This window comes from Eimeria tenella, genomic scaffold (genome assembly GCF_000499545.2).
Source record: "Eimeria tenella Houghton genomic scaffold, Eth_scaff30, whole genome shotgun sequence".
Taxonomy (NCBI): Eukaryota; Apicomplexa; class Conoidasida; order Eucoccidiorida; family Eimeriidae; genus Eimeria; species Eimeria tenella.
The window spans coordinates 69,544-82,258 of NW_013542871.1; the positions used below are offsets into that span (position 1 = coordinate 69,544).

The window sequence follows — 12,715 nt, forward strand, 5'->3', positions numbered from 1 at the left end:
GTGCAAGACACATCGCAGCTTGGCGCGAATTTTTTCGAAGCTCTGCCGACCATCTGCCGCTCCTGTCCACGGGGAGACCAAACTATATGAGGCCCCGCGAAGAGCTAAGGGAACTCGTGGTCCGTTTTGGAAAGGGTGCACGCAGCGGGCAACTCAGAGGGTGACTTGCAAAGGTATCCGACACCCAGCTGGGTCACCCTCGATAAGATACAGCCTCTGGTATGAGCCTGAACGCGGTTTTTGCACTTCGAAGCCAGAAGAAGAGCGACTCATTCTGCTGCATATGTGCATTTGCCAGGGAGCCTGGCATTCATGCAGTTTCGCTCATCTGCGCTCGCCTTCTCGAAAGGGGCCAATACTTGTCAGGCTAGGAGATACCGCCTGAGCTGGCTATAATTTCTCAGCAGCTTGAGCTTTCCTACGTTCCTGCGGGACGCTGAAAGCTTGTAAAACCTACAAACCAGTGTTGTGGAGCAGCGAAAGGGCTGCTCACTAGTTGGCGCTTTGAAAAAAGACGAGAGCATTTTGCACTCTCGTAGGCTCGTATAGAAACGACAGCCCAGGCATACACCCAGATGCAAAGCCGGTACACACCCTGCCGTGAAGCCCGTAGTTTGAAACGTCACAGTAGCACCATGCCAAGGGCTACAATGGCAAAAAAGGCGAAGTGTGGGGCTGCAGTTATTGCAGAGCCAGTGAGGGAGGAAGTGATCATATCCCACTGATCCTGCCTGCGCAGCATTAAACAGTAGATGTAGAGTATCCAGTGAAAGCAACAACCGCCATGGATCTGGCAACAGCAACTTTAAGATCGGGGGATCGAATATTTGCTTACGTGAACGGAGCAATATCTTTATTTTGAAAAGCCGTGGGTATTGTCTTGCAGATTAGCGCATAGCCGTTCTCTGGAGTTTGGCCTGAACTGTCTCTGGAATCTTGTGGAGGAGAACTTGTCGTTTTAGTGCAAGTGGCGACCTTACAGTCTGCTGTGGCAGTGGATTGAGGGTTATATAGGGCTACGAAGGAAACGTTGTCTTGATTGCCGTACAAGCCTGCAGCTTGATTCTGTCAGGGTGGGAGGCCCGCGAAGTTTTTGAATGCTGCTTTCCAGGAGTCGATTATACCCTTGCAGTCCGGCTGCCCGGAGGCTAGGGGCTTGAACGCGTATGTTCCATCTTTGAATGGTTCAGCAGGAGCCACAGAGCCGTATGTTGGCTTGAGCTGTCATCGACAACTGATCGACCAGCAGATGCGGACTTCGTACAAGTTGCGACGCGGCAATCCGCTGTGGCAGTGGATTGAGAGTTATACAGGGCTATGAAGGAAACGTTGTCTTGATTGTCGTACAGGCCTGCAGCTTGATTCTGTCAGGGTGGGAGGCCCGCGAAGTTTTTGAATGCTGCTTTCCAGGAGTCGACTATACCCTTGCAATCCGGTTGCTCGGAGGCTAGGGGCTTGAACGCGTATGTTCCATCTTTGAATGGTTCAGCAGAAGCCTCATAGGCGTATGTTCGTGTGTGCATGTTTGTACTTGTGTCTGAAGAAAGGGAGCAGGAGCACACACATCACAAGTACACCAATTTATTTGAAGGGGCATAATTTTCAGTGTACCGATATGCCTTTAACTTGGGTGCTTACTGGTATTAAGTATTCACACATTTTTTTCCAGTCGCCATCAGTGAGCTCGCCTTCGGGAGTCGGCAACACGCCATCCTGTGTCGCCTGCGTGAAGCCAGAGAATCCAACTGCTTCGCGGGCAGCATTGACCTCGTCCAGGCACTTAGGAACCTGACCTGCATTAATTGAGTTCAAATGCAACGAGTGCCTCTGACCTTTCGTTAAGTCAACTAGCAACGGAGGGTGTTGAGGTGACGTGGACACCATTCGTGATGGTAATTGACACATACATTCCACGTCAAGCTTCAGCGAAGTATGGATATGGCTGGATATGGCAGAAATGCTTTTCATCGCTCACTAAGCGTTGCAGTATACGTTGGGGCTCCCGCGCCAACTGCCGCAATGCACGGGACGATCAGTACCGACAAGGCACTCCAAACATGCCAAGAGGCTTGGCGGCGGCATCTCTGCCAACAGAAAGTTAAAGCATCCCACAGATACAGATGGTATTGGAAAAGTGCAAGTATTCAAATGCAGAGGAAAGTTTGGCGAGCAATGGAGGTGGAAACGCTGAACGCTGCAGCTATTCATTGTGGGGTCGCTGTGGATCTGTGTGCGACCAGAGAAGAATGGGCTCTGAGACAGGCACAAGAGCTCGCCTAGAGAAGGCGGTGCAACTGAAATAAACAAACAGCTTCCCTTATAAAACAGACTCAGAAACAATACCGAAAACAACTTTCATGGTGGCTGAGTAAGTTGAAGGCGCCACAGTGTACCATTAAACCCAGGCGAGCGACGAATCCTCTCCCTGTTGTTGCCGTTGTTTCACATCTGTGGCCCATATCGACCCAAAATCCAATAAAATCTGCTCTTTCCATCGTTATGCTGGTTTTTTACTACTAGTTTCAGAACAGTAGGCGTACTGTGCAGCTTTTGGCACACTGCTGGTGGAGAGCGAACACTTCGTCGAGGCACCAGTCTCGAGCCTCCCTGCACACCTCAGACAACACGATAGGAAGCCGAACAAAGGGGACGCATGAGTATAAGCTGTATAACACTTGAATATTGAGTTGTTGAGATGCAGGAGAGGATATCTTGCTGGGAAGGAGACCCCGGCTTCTGCTGGTTCTCCAAAACCCGTCTGCATGCACACGATGGACTGCCCAGTGACACACAGGAGCGGAACAGCGGCGTTCATTCCGGAGATATGCAGCACATAATACTTTCTTTGGAGATTAGTGTGGAGAATAGGCAAGTCCAGAGCGGACTTGGAGAAATCAAACAGCGGAACTAGGGCGTTGCCAAATCACACATCACGAAGCCAGCTTGAGCAGCATGTGGGTGTGTCCTGACAGTTAGTCTTCCATATTCACCTTCAACTATTAACGCATCCACCATGGACGGAACTCTACACGTGTGTTTTTTCATTGCACTGCGGCTTCGCAACCTCAGTTTGTTCTCAACGCGGCGACAAAGACGCAAGTGTGTTCACTGACTGCCCTACACCTCTTAAAATAGCTGACCTCTAGAAACGCAGTAGCACTATATCGCTCCCAGGCTTTAGCACAGCTTTAGATATATGGGACTTATCTACAAAAAAGCATCGCGGAATAGAATTTCAACAGCAAACTGGAAAAGGTTTGGTGCCATAATTGGCACAAAGCTCCACTGCCACAGCATCGGCTCAACTAGATACAGACTCTGTCAGACCATGTGCATCTGTTCAACGCAGATTTCAACGCGTCACAGTGCCACCATGCCAACGGCGAGGATGAAAATGCCCACAAGTTTTGGGACTGCGACAGATGCAGAACCTGTGAGCGAGAAGACGATCCCGTCCCACTGCTGTTGCCTGAGTGCAGCAAATGACGACAGCTTCACAGAGCCCAGCTAAATCGACAGCAACTAGAACACTTTGAGCTGCTCTACGTTGAAGGGAGCTGCTTCTTCTCACGTGAATGGAGCGGAATTTTCATCTGCAAGAGCAGCAGGCATTGTCTTGCAAATCAGTGCATAGCCATATTCCGGGGTTTTCTCCGCTTCAGATTCTGCATGGTCATCTGTTGCTGTGCCTGTTTTCTTAGTGCACGTCACAACCCGGTAGTCTGCAGTGGCAGTGGATGAGGGGTTGTAGAGAGCCACGAAGGAAACGTTGCCTTGTTTGTCGTACAGGCCGTTGGCTTGACTTTTTGACAGCGGAAGTATAGTGAAGTTTTTGAACGCTGCCTTCCAGTAATCGACCGTTTCGTTGCAGCTGGGTTGTGCATCAGTGAGAGATTTGAATGCATACGTTCCATCCTTAAACGGACTGTCTACCCCTGAGGCCACTTGAATCTTTGCGTCTTGTCTTTGAGTGGAAGGAGCAAGGGAGAGAAATTTGCCGCCAGGGATAACCATGGTCATTCGTGCTGCTCCTATTATGAGCCGCGCAGATTACGGGTATCAAGTGTTCACAAATTTTCAACCATTCGCTATTTTGCTCTAAATCGGTGCCAGGCGGGTTAGACAATTGGTCGCTTTGGGTGGCCTGTTTGAAGTTGGACAACCCGGCTGCCTCTCGTGGAGTGTTGATCTCGTCAAGACACTGGACGCCGTCTTCTGCGGTGATTACATCCACACAAAATCCACTTGCCCAGCAAGCCACTTAGATCTATCGATCATTTCTAAGCTCGCGGCAATGCTTCGAAATCTAGTCGTGCATTACATCTGGAATCGTACACATTGTGCTTGAGCAATTCAATACATTGAAACTGCGGCTATTGCAGAATTCGGGCGGAATATTTGGAATCCGCTGGCTCACCAAGCTTTGCGGTATATTTGACCGTTGGTGGTGTGGCTTCCTGTGAGCCTTCTGGCTTTAAGGCGCTCAGCATAAGCAGCGATGTGCTCAGAAGAGCAGTGATCCTTCGGAGCATCTCGGAGAACGGATCGCTAAGAATTTCTGCTTGAGACAACTTTGAAAATTGAGCAGTTGTCTGCAAACAGAAAGAGCGAGAGCGTGCTAGCAGCACGCCTTACTGCGACTTTCACTTGCACAAAACGTGGATGTGACGCAGTCGTCAGGGCACCAGGGAGGAGCACATGCGATATTGGAAGAGGCTGATCTCGACTGCTAGAAATCTGCCCACCACCTTTTTTGTAACAAACACGCAGCGAGAAAAATCAGCAAAATCTATGAGCGAAGGAAAAAAGAACCCATTCGTCGATACTGTTTGTCAATGAAGTTCGAAGAAGATGCTGTGTGCATTAGATCCAAGCCAGTCACTTGCACCATGGTCCTCAGCGACTACTTCCTTCAACTGCTGAAATGCAAAATTCCGGCCAAAATGCCATCATTATACATTTTTTTCTTGATATCAAAGCTACAACTAAGTACAGTTTTTCACTGCAGATTGTGCGTGACTGGGAGGGGAACATCATTGATCACTCGCACTTGAGTCAGCACACGGAGGAGTCAGCATAAGGAGAGCTTGAAATAAGTAGAACGCGGAAAAACATAACAAAAATATTTTAGCTATGCATCGATGTCCGAGTCCTAGAATGATAGGAAGGGCGAATTGTTGGTACGTTCTCATCTTCGGGTTTCATGCTCTGCCTCAACTTTGGTGTCGCGGAGATACGGGCATTGCAGTCTTAAAAATCATTTCCTGGTCAAGTATATATGACTGCTAAAATGTTGTACTGCATTTGAGGGGCCCACTGAGCTTCTGGTTCGCTGTGAAAAGGTAGATGGGAGTCTCGGAGGGTGGCTGGCAGAGCACGCAACACACACCAGGAACACCGTGCACAACGTCGACACTTGAGGACGCATTTGTGCATGCCGTATACACTCCAAAGCAAATAAATGCCACATAGGTCTGCTGCTCAAGTGATCTGGGCAGGAAAGCCCACAAAGGTGCCGCCTGATTACCCAGCGACCCTCGCCCTTGCTTGCATCCTGGCATGACGCCACTGGCCGCCATACCAGCAGATACCGCCTGTAGTTGATAGATCATAGCAGCTACACACGTGTGGACCACCCCTGGTGGATACTCTACGCCTGAAGAGCTCTCTCGCTACTGGTTACAATCCAGCCTTGCAGTAGCACAAGAAGCATACTGTCTGATGTTCCACAGAAAATTACGGCATTCCTCTTCTCAGATGCACATTTTGAGATAACAAACCATGTTTGCACCTAGATGCGCGCAAACACTCGAATGCAACCCATCATACAGTCGCTGGGCCGAAATGTTACAGTACCATCATGCAGAACTACAGCCTCATGAACAGTGGACTGTGGAGACCTCTTTGTCAATGTAAGGAAACACTCCAGCCTTCCAATCAAGATTGCCGTCAGACCCATGCCGGTCGCGGATTACAACTGGATCCTCTGGCTCTGCTGGCGAATGTTGCACAGGCAGGGTCAGGGGAACATGGTCACCGCCTAGCTCACGAACTTTTTATTTTAAAAAGCACCAGGCCTCGTCTTGCAAGTCGGCGCATAGCCGTTCTCTGTACCCTATCTCGAAGCTCAGCCGAAAACTGTTGGATCGGAACTTGTTGACTAAGTGCTCCTGGCGACCTGGAAGTCAGCAGAGACACCAAACGAGGGCCTGCACAGGGCCACGAGGGAAGCGTTGCCTTGGTTGTCGTACAGGCCTATGACTTGTTTCTGTGCCGATGGAACCCCCGCAAAGGTTTGTAGCGCTATCGTACAGTGGTTGACTACGTTCTTCCAGTCTCTTTTCAGCAGTTCGGGATCTGAATGCATGCGCCTAATCTTTGAATAGGCCAGGAAGAACCCCAGCACTTTACTTTGTTCTTGTGCGTGAGGCCAGAGGCCTGAAGAGAGTGGAATAGTTGTGCGGGGGATCACATTTTCCGTAACAGTAATACATAGTTATACGCTTTTTCCCATTGGCATCACCAAGGTGATGTCCCAGAGTCGGAACTATCATTCGAGGCCTCCGCAAAGTGGAAAGAATCCGGCTCCTTTACGGGCAGCACTGACCTCATCATAACACCTGCTGTTGCCAACCAGACGCACTGAACTGAGACACGCTGTTTCCACGGGAAATACCGTTAGTGCATATAGCATCATAAAATGAGGTGCCAGGAACTACTGGGGGTGATCGACATTACGTCCCAAAGTGTTCGCTACAGCATGAAGCAGAAGCAAGAGGTAAATCATTTCTGCTTTACTGAGGCTTGAAAGATATGTTTCAGGGCCTGCGTCGAATGCTGAAATGTTGGGAGCGGTCAGTCACAGCGGGACACTACATGGAGGCAGGAAGGGTGGCGCTGTCAACTATGCAAGATCTTGAAATGTCGTAGTGAAATGGGCGAGCTTAAAACTAATGAAGCAATCAAGTTTGGAGAAAATTTCATCTATCATCAAGAGGCACGACGGTGCAATGTTTGCCTCTGCCAGTTCGCCAACGTGACCTGCTGTGAGTGTGCGCCTAGCGACGAACCTGTTCCGAGAAGAGCTTGGCTGTCACATGGGGCGTCATCTGATACGAATATAAAGCCTTATCTTCGCAATATATTTAAAAAAGGATGCCAAAAATGGCATACCTGAGGACTGACTAAATTAAAGGCAGGAACCTCATTAGAGCATTGAGCCCGTTCGGAGGTAGGCGAATATCTGATAACGAAGGGAAGGCCGGCGTCTCCTTCCAGCAGGATGCCTTTGCTTTCATCTCAGCGTTTCAGAATTCAAATTCTGCATAGCCAATACTGATGCCCCTTCTCTGTTCTGCCTCTTGCCGCCAGGCTGCAATCTCTGCGGTCGCCAGTTGTTGGCTGCCCCGTGAACAACTTGCGGAGAGTTGCGGTGTACGTCAAATATGCTGAAACGCCCCGTAAAGGCCAGTAACACAGTGGAAGGAGAGTACTTTGTCGGAAATAGGACAGATAGTGAGCGCAGATGTGACACCACGGGACAAATAACTGGACGAGAAGATCTAGCTTCACATGATGGACTCCCCAGTGGCATACGGAAGCAGAATAATAGAGTCTACTCCGCAGAGACATAGCAGATAACGTTTCCTTTGGAGAATTGTGTCGCGATTTGGAAATCCCCGGCCGACTTGGTGAAAGCATACAGTGCAACTGGAACGAGCCCAAGATATTTTGAGCAGCATTGAAGTGCTTCCTGACAGTTATTCCCCCATAATCACGTTCAAATATAAACACAAACACCGTTGGTGGAGCTCTACACTCTGGAACTATGCGCTCGTGCTTTCTCATTTCACTGCGGCTCCCCAACTTCAGATGGCTCTCAGCGCGGCGACAACGCAGCGGTAGCGGTTTCTGATTGCCATATGGCCTCTTAAATTCGCTGACCTCTAAAATTACTATAGTACTATGTGGCTGTCAAGCTTTAGCAAAGGTGTAGCTTTATGGGACTGCTCTACCAAGTGGTCGTCACGGAATAGAATTTCAGCAGCAAATGGAAGAAGGTTTGGTGCCGCAATTGGCGTCGAGCTCAACTAGATGCAGGCTTCAGACCACACATCTGTCCAATGGGCACTTGCATGCGTCACAGTGTCACCATGCCAAGGGCGACGATGAATATGCCCACAAGTTCTGGGACTGCGACAGATGCAGAACCTGTGAGGGAGGAGATAATCCCGTCCCACTGCTGTTGCCTGAATGCAGCAAATGACGACAGCTTCACAGAGTTCAGTTAAACACAGCAACAAGAGCGTTGTGCGCCGTACTGAGGTGAAGGTAACTGCTTCCTCTCACGTGAATGGAGCGGAATTTTCATCTGCAAGAGCAGCAGGCATTGTCTTGCAAATCAATGCATAGCCATATTCTGTAGTCACCTCTGCTTCAGATTCTATACGCTGATTTACGGTAGAGCTTGTTGTTTTAGTGCACGTCACAATTCGGCACTCTGCAGTGGCAGTAGATGAGGGGTTGTAGAGAGCCACGAAGGAACCGTTGTCTTGTTTGTCGTACAGGCCGTTGGCTTGACTTTTTGACAGCGAAAGTATAGTGAAGTTTTTGAACGCTGCCTTCCAGTAATCGAGCGTTTCGTTGCAGCTGGGTTGTGCATCAGTGAGAGATTTGAATGCATACGTTCCATCCTTGAACGGATTTTCCACTTCAGTGACCACTTGGTAGTTCGCTTCTTGCGTCTGAAAGAGAGATGCAAGCAAGAGGAACTCTCCTGGCATGGATAACCACATTCATGCGTGGCACTTTCAATATCTGGTATGGGACTTACGGCCATCAAATGTTCACAGATTTTCCTCCATTCGCTGTTTCCCACTAAGTCATTGCTGTCCGGGGCAGTCAATTGAGTTTTTTCGGTAGCCTGTGTGAAGTGGGACAACCTGGCTGCCTCTTGGACTGTGTTGATCTCGTTAAGGCACTGAACGCTGGCAGCTGCAATGACTACACCAGCATAGATTTCATTGGATTACTAAGTAGTTCAAATGCATTGATTATAAGGAAGGTTGCGCATGCAAACGAATACGCATGAATTGGGCTTTGCATGAAATTAGGGTAGACAAATGAAAATCCTCTCACTTACCAAGTTTTGCGGTATATTTGACAGTTGCTTGGGAGGGCTGCTGCGATTCGCCCAGTGCTGCTGCACACACCATGAGTAGCGGTGTGTTGAGGAGAGCAGTGATCCTGAAGAGCATTTCGGGGCGCGAGTTTTGGAGAATTTTAGCTCGAAACAAAAAATATAAGAGTCGGATATCTATCTGTAAGCAGAATGCAGGGAGGTTCTCAGGAGCAGGGGGTATTACGACTTTTAGTTGCGTGAAAGGCTGGAGTGAAAGTGTGAAACGACGAAGTGAGCCAGCAGACTCACGGGCGACATCGAAGGCAGCACATCTCGACTGCTTGATGCCTGCTCAAGAGCTGCCTTAAAAGTATCATGCAGTCTGGGACACCAGAAATACTATCAGTGAAGGAAGTAAGTAAAATAAAAGGTATAAGTCGATGCTGGTTGTCGATGAAGATTTGCCTTGCAAGTGCTATGTGCAGTGGATCCAACAGTCCCGTCCTCCGCGCCGCTCTCCTTCCACTACCGAAATATGCGATTCCTACTAATAAGCTACACTTAAGCACTGCTTATGAGATCGAAAGTACGACTAGTCGCAGATTCTGTCGGCGGGTGTTCCATTCGTATTTGGAGAACATCATAAGTCACACGCCCGTCGAGTGGGTACACCAAGAGATTGATCAGAGAGGAGATTGAAGTAAGTAGTGCTAGAAAAAATAGAGCAAAGTTATTTTGGCATCAAAACAGTGTCTGAGTGTTTAGATGATTAGTAGGATGAGTCTCGCGGACGCTCCTCTTTTCTCCCGGTTTCATGATATCTCTTGATTCTGATGTCACAAGGATGTGAGAGCTGCATTCCTAAAATCCATTGCCTGCTCAAGACTTCACGACTGACAAAAACTCATAGGACTTGTGAGGAGCCCATTCAGCTCCTGCTTCGTTTTGAAAGTGATGCAAGCACTATCGGAAGGCGGCTGGCAGAGAAGTGCAACAGCTAACTGGGTCAATCTGCACAATGCACATCTTTCGAAATGCACATTTGCGCGTCGTATGCACTCCAAAGCCTTTAGAAGTCAAATGGATCCGCTTCACACATGTATTGGTCTGGACATCTCACAAAGTCGCCGCCTCACTGTTCTGCACCCCTCGCATTTGCTCACATTTCAGCAAAACGCCAGCAACTGCGACACAGCCAGATATCACTTATGGTGGTTAGGGCCTTGCAGCTGCATACTGTTATCCGCGCCCTTGGTGAATGTTGTAAGCTTATAGGGCTCGCTCTCTGTGAACGTAGCCACCTACAAACCAGTCTTGTGGTAGGAAGCAGGGTGGTACTGTGTGTACTATGTCTGTCTTGACTCCACAGACTAGATCTATTACCTATGCGGAACCGGTCCTACCTAGGAATTTCCACTGAGGACAATTCAAGTCATCTGTCACCAAAATAGATCTGCCACCCACCCTCACACGCTGGCACCTCAAGGTCCCGAGGCTAGTTTCCCTGTGTGTCGGGGAGGTGCGTCCGCACCCCGGATGGCACCTCGAACGGTCTAGAAAATCGGCCCGCTGCGGAATGCCGCGGGTACGCTTCAGCCAGGACGAAGCGCCCAGTCCTATATTGCTAGCCTTTACAGGCCCACGTTAATCCATTGTAGTACGCGTTACTACAACTTCCCCGCTGCCCGGCTTGAGCTTGCCCTCGCCAGCTTAATCCCTACTTCACATCCCACTGCTGCATGCAATGGGCGTTCGACTTCATCGTATACGCTCTCTCCACTTACGCACGGCTGGTGCCTGGCCGATGAGTCAGTGTTGCCTAGTATTAGTGTTACCTCATTGGCGTTATTAGCACTCTTACTCCCTAGTGCCTATTATTAGCTAACGTGGATATCTTTAAAGTGGTGCTATCAACACTGTAGTGGACACGCAGTGGACGCGGAGGTGCGAACGCAGCCCTCCCCTTTGTGAGCTACGGAAGAGCTTTAGGGGAGATGGGGGTGGTGAGCGGTAGAGGGTTGGGCTGGGCACGTAGTTGGCGATGCTGGCGGCGTCGCCAGGCGCGTACCAAGACGGGGCGTCCGACAAGGAGCTGGGCTGGTTCCCATGCAGCGCATGGTTCGCGGGCATCGCTCCACTTCACGAGGTAATAGGCGTCATCGCCAGAGCCTCTCTGACCAAGGATTTTGTCCACAGGGTAGTGGTCAGTCAAGTTGCCAGCAACGTCACGGGTACGGGGCCACCCCACGGTCGCTTCCTGCGGAACCCCGTCAGGCTCGCGGGGGCAGTGAGGAACGAGTTGCGGCACACGGAAGACGTTGTGACACTCATAGGTAGGCAGCACAGCAAGGCGGTAGGCCATGGATCCTGTGCGTCCCTTTATATGAAAGGGGCCCTGGTAGCGGGGTTCAAACATGGAACAGTTGTTCAGGGTGGGTAGGTGTATGTTGCTGAGCCACACGTTGTCTCCAACGGAGTATTCCACTGCACGCTGTTTGGAATCCGCATAGGAGTTCTGCTGCCACTTAGCGCGATGCGGCCCTGGGCTCTGTCGCATACTGGTGAAAAAGCTTTGTAATGGGGTGTGTGAGAGTAGGGCATAAAATGTCACCAGTGTTCAGGTCCCTCACGGTGAAGGGGTTTCCCTTAATCATGATCTCGAGGGGTGAGAGCTCAGCGGAAGAATGACTTGTAGTGCTATAGGCAAGTTCGAGAGCGGGGTTGAGCCGCCCCCAGTTGCATTCCTCGGACTTAATGTATGTCCGCAGCACCTGCTCCAGGGTACGGTTAACACACCCTGTCTGGCCTCTCTCTGGGGGGCTATCTCTAGCTTGATGCCGAAGCGGTTGCATAGCTGAAGCCAAAGGTCCCACTGAAAACAAGGACCACGGTCTTGAATAAGCACATCGGGAAATCCACGGCAGTGGATTAGGGTGGAAGCAACAAAGGGCGCCCTGTAATTGACGTTACCCAAAATAGTGCAGTTTGGTCTCTCCCAGGCTTGTACTTGAGAATGCGGCTCACGCTTGCACCTATATGCAGTCAAAGACACGGTTGCGTCCCGCTGGGCAGTCGACGGGAGGAAACACCAAAGCACCATCATACCACACGCTATAGTCTCGTGACGCACGGACTGAGAGGCTGCAACTCTTGATGAGCGTGTGAGGGAGGCGGTGGGATGTTCCACCGACCCTGGATGCGTGGCATTCGCCAGTAGACCAAGGGAATCTAATGCAGATGAAGAACATCATGGGTCTGACGGCATTCCTGACTTGGAGATATCGAATGTTTGCGTACGGAATTATTTGTCGTTAGGCAAGTTCCAGATCTGTACTTTCTCATTGCACTACGTCTCCTCAACATTTGTTGGCTCTGAAGGCGACGCCAACACTACAGGTACTGATTGCCCTGCATCTTTTAAATTCGCTGGCCTCTAAAAGTATAGAAGCATTATGTGGTAGCTGACATTGAACATAAGAGTCGGTCCTATCGGACTCTTCAAAAAATGGACAGCAGAATAGAATTTCAAAAGAAAACCGGAGAAGGCGATGCCGTGATTGGGACTAAGATTCGTTGTCATTCCTACAACTCAGT

General features: G+C 49.8%; 3 protein-coding genes across 3 annotated transcripts; all 3 read right to left on the reverse strand.

Moving 5' to 3' along the window:
• Positions 1–3,360: 3,360 nt before the first annotated feature.
• Positions 3,361–4,532, reverse strand: ETH_00034910 (SAG family member; the record flags this gene model as incomplete). Its single annotated transcript, XM_013375892.1, has 4 exons — positions 3,361–3,469; positions 3,572–4,031; positions 4,135–4,215; positions 4,418–4,532. The coding sequence occupies 4 exons, from the start codon at positions 4,530–4,532 to the stop codon at positions 3,361–3,363; spliced, it is 765 nt and encodes a 254-aa protein (XP_013231346.1).
• A 3,608-nt stretch (positions 4,533–8,140) lies between these two features.
• On the reverse strand, positions 8,141–9,257 carry ETH_00034915 (SAG family member; the record flags this gene model as incomplete). The annotated part of the gene is made up of 4 exons (XM_013375893.1): positions 8,141–8,249; positions 8,350–8,744; positions 8,834–8,994; positions 9,143–9,257. 4 exons carry the CDS (start codon positions 9,255–9,257, stop codon positions 8,141–8,143), a joined length of 780 nt encoding a protein of 259 aa, XP_013231347.1.
• Positions 9,258–11,093: 1,836 nt separating this feature from the next.
• On the reverse strand, positions 11,094–11,678 carry ETH_00034920 (uncharacterized protein; the record flags this gene model as incomplete). The annotated part of the gene is made up of 1 exon (XM_013375894.1): positions 11,094–11,678. The coding sequence occupies one exon, from the start codon at positions 11,676–11,678 to the stop codon at positions 11,094–11,096; it is 585 nt and encodes a 194-aa protein (XP_013231348.1).
• Between the last annotated feature and the right edge of the window lie 1,037 nt (positions 11,679–12,715).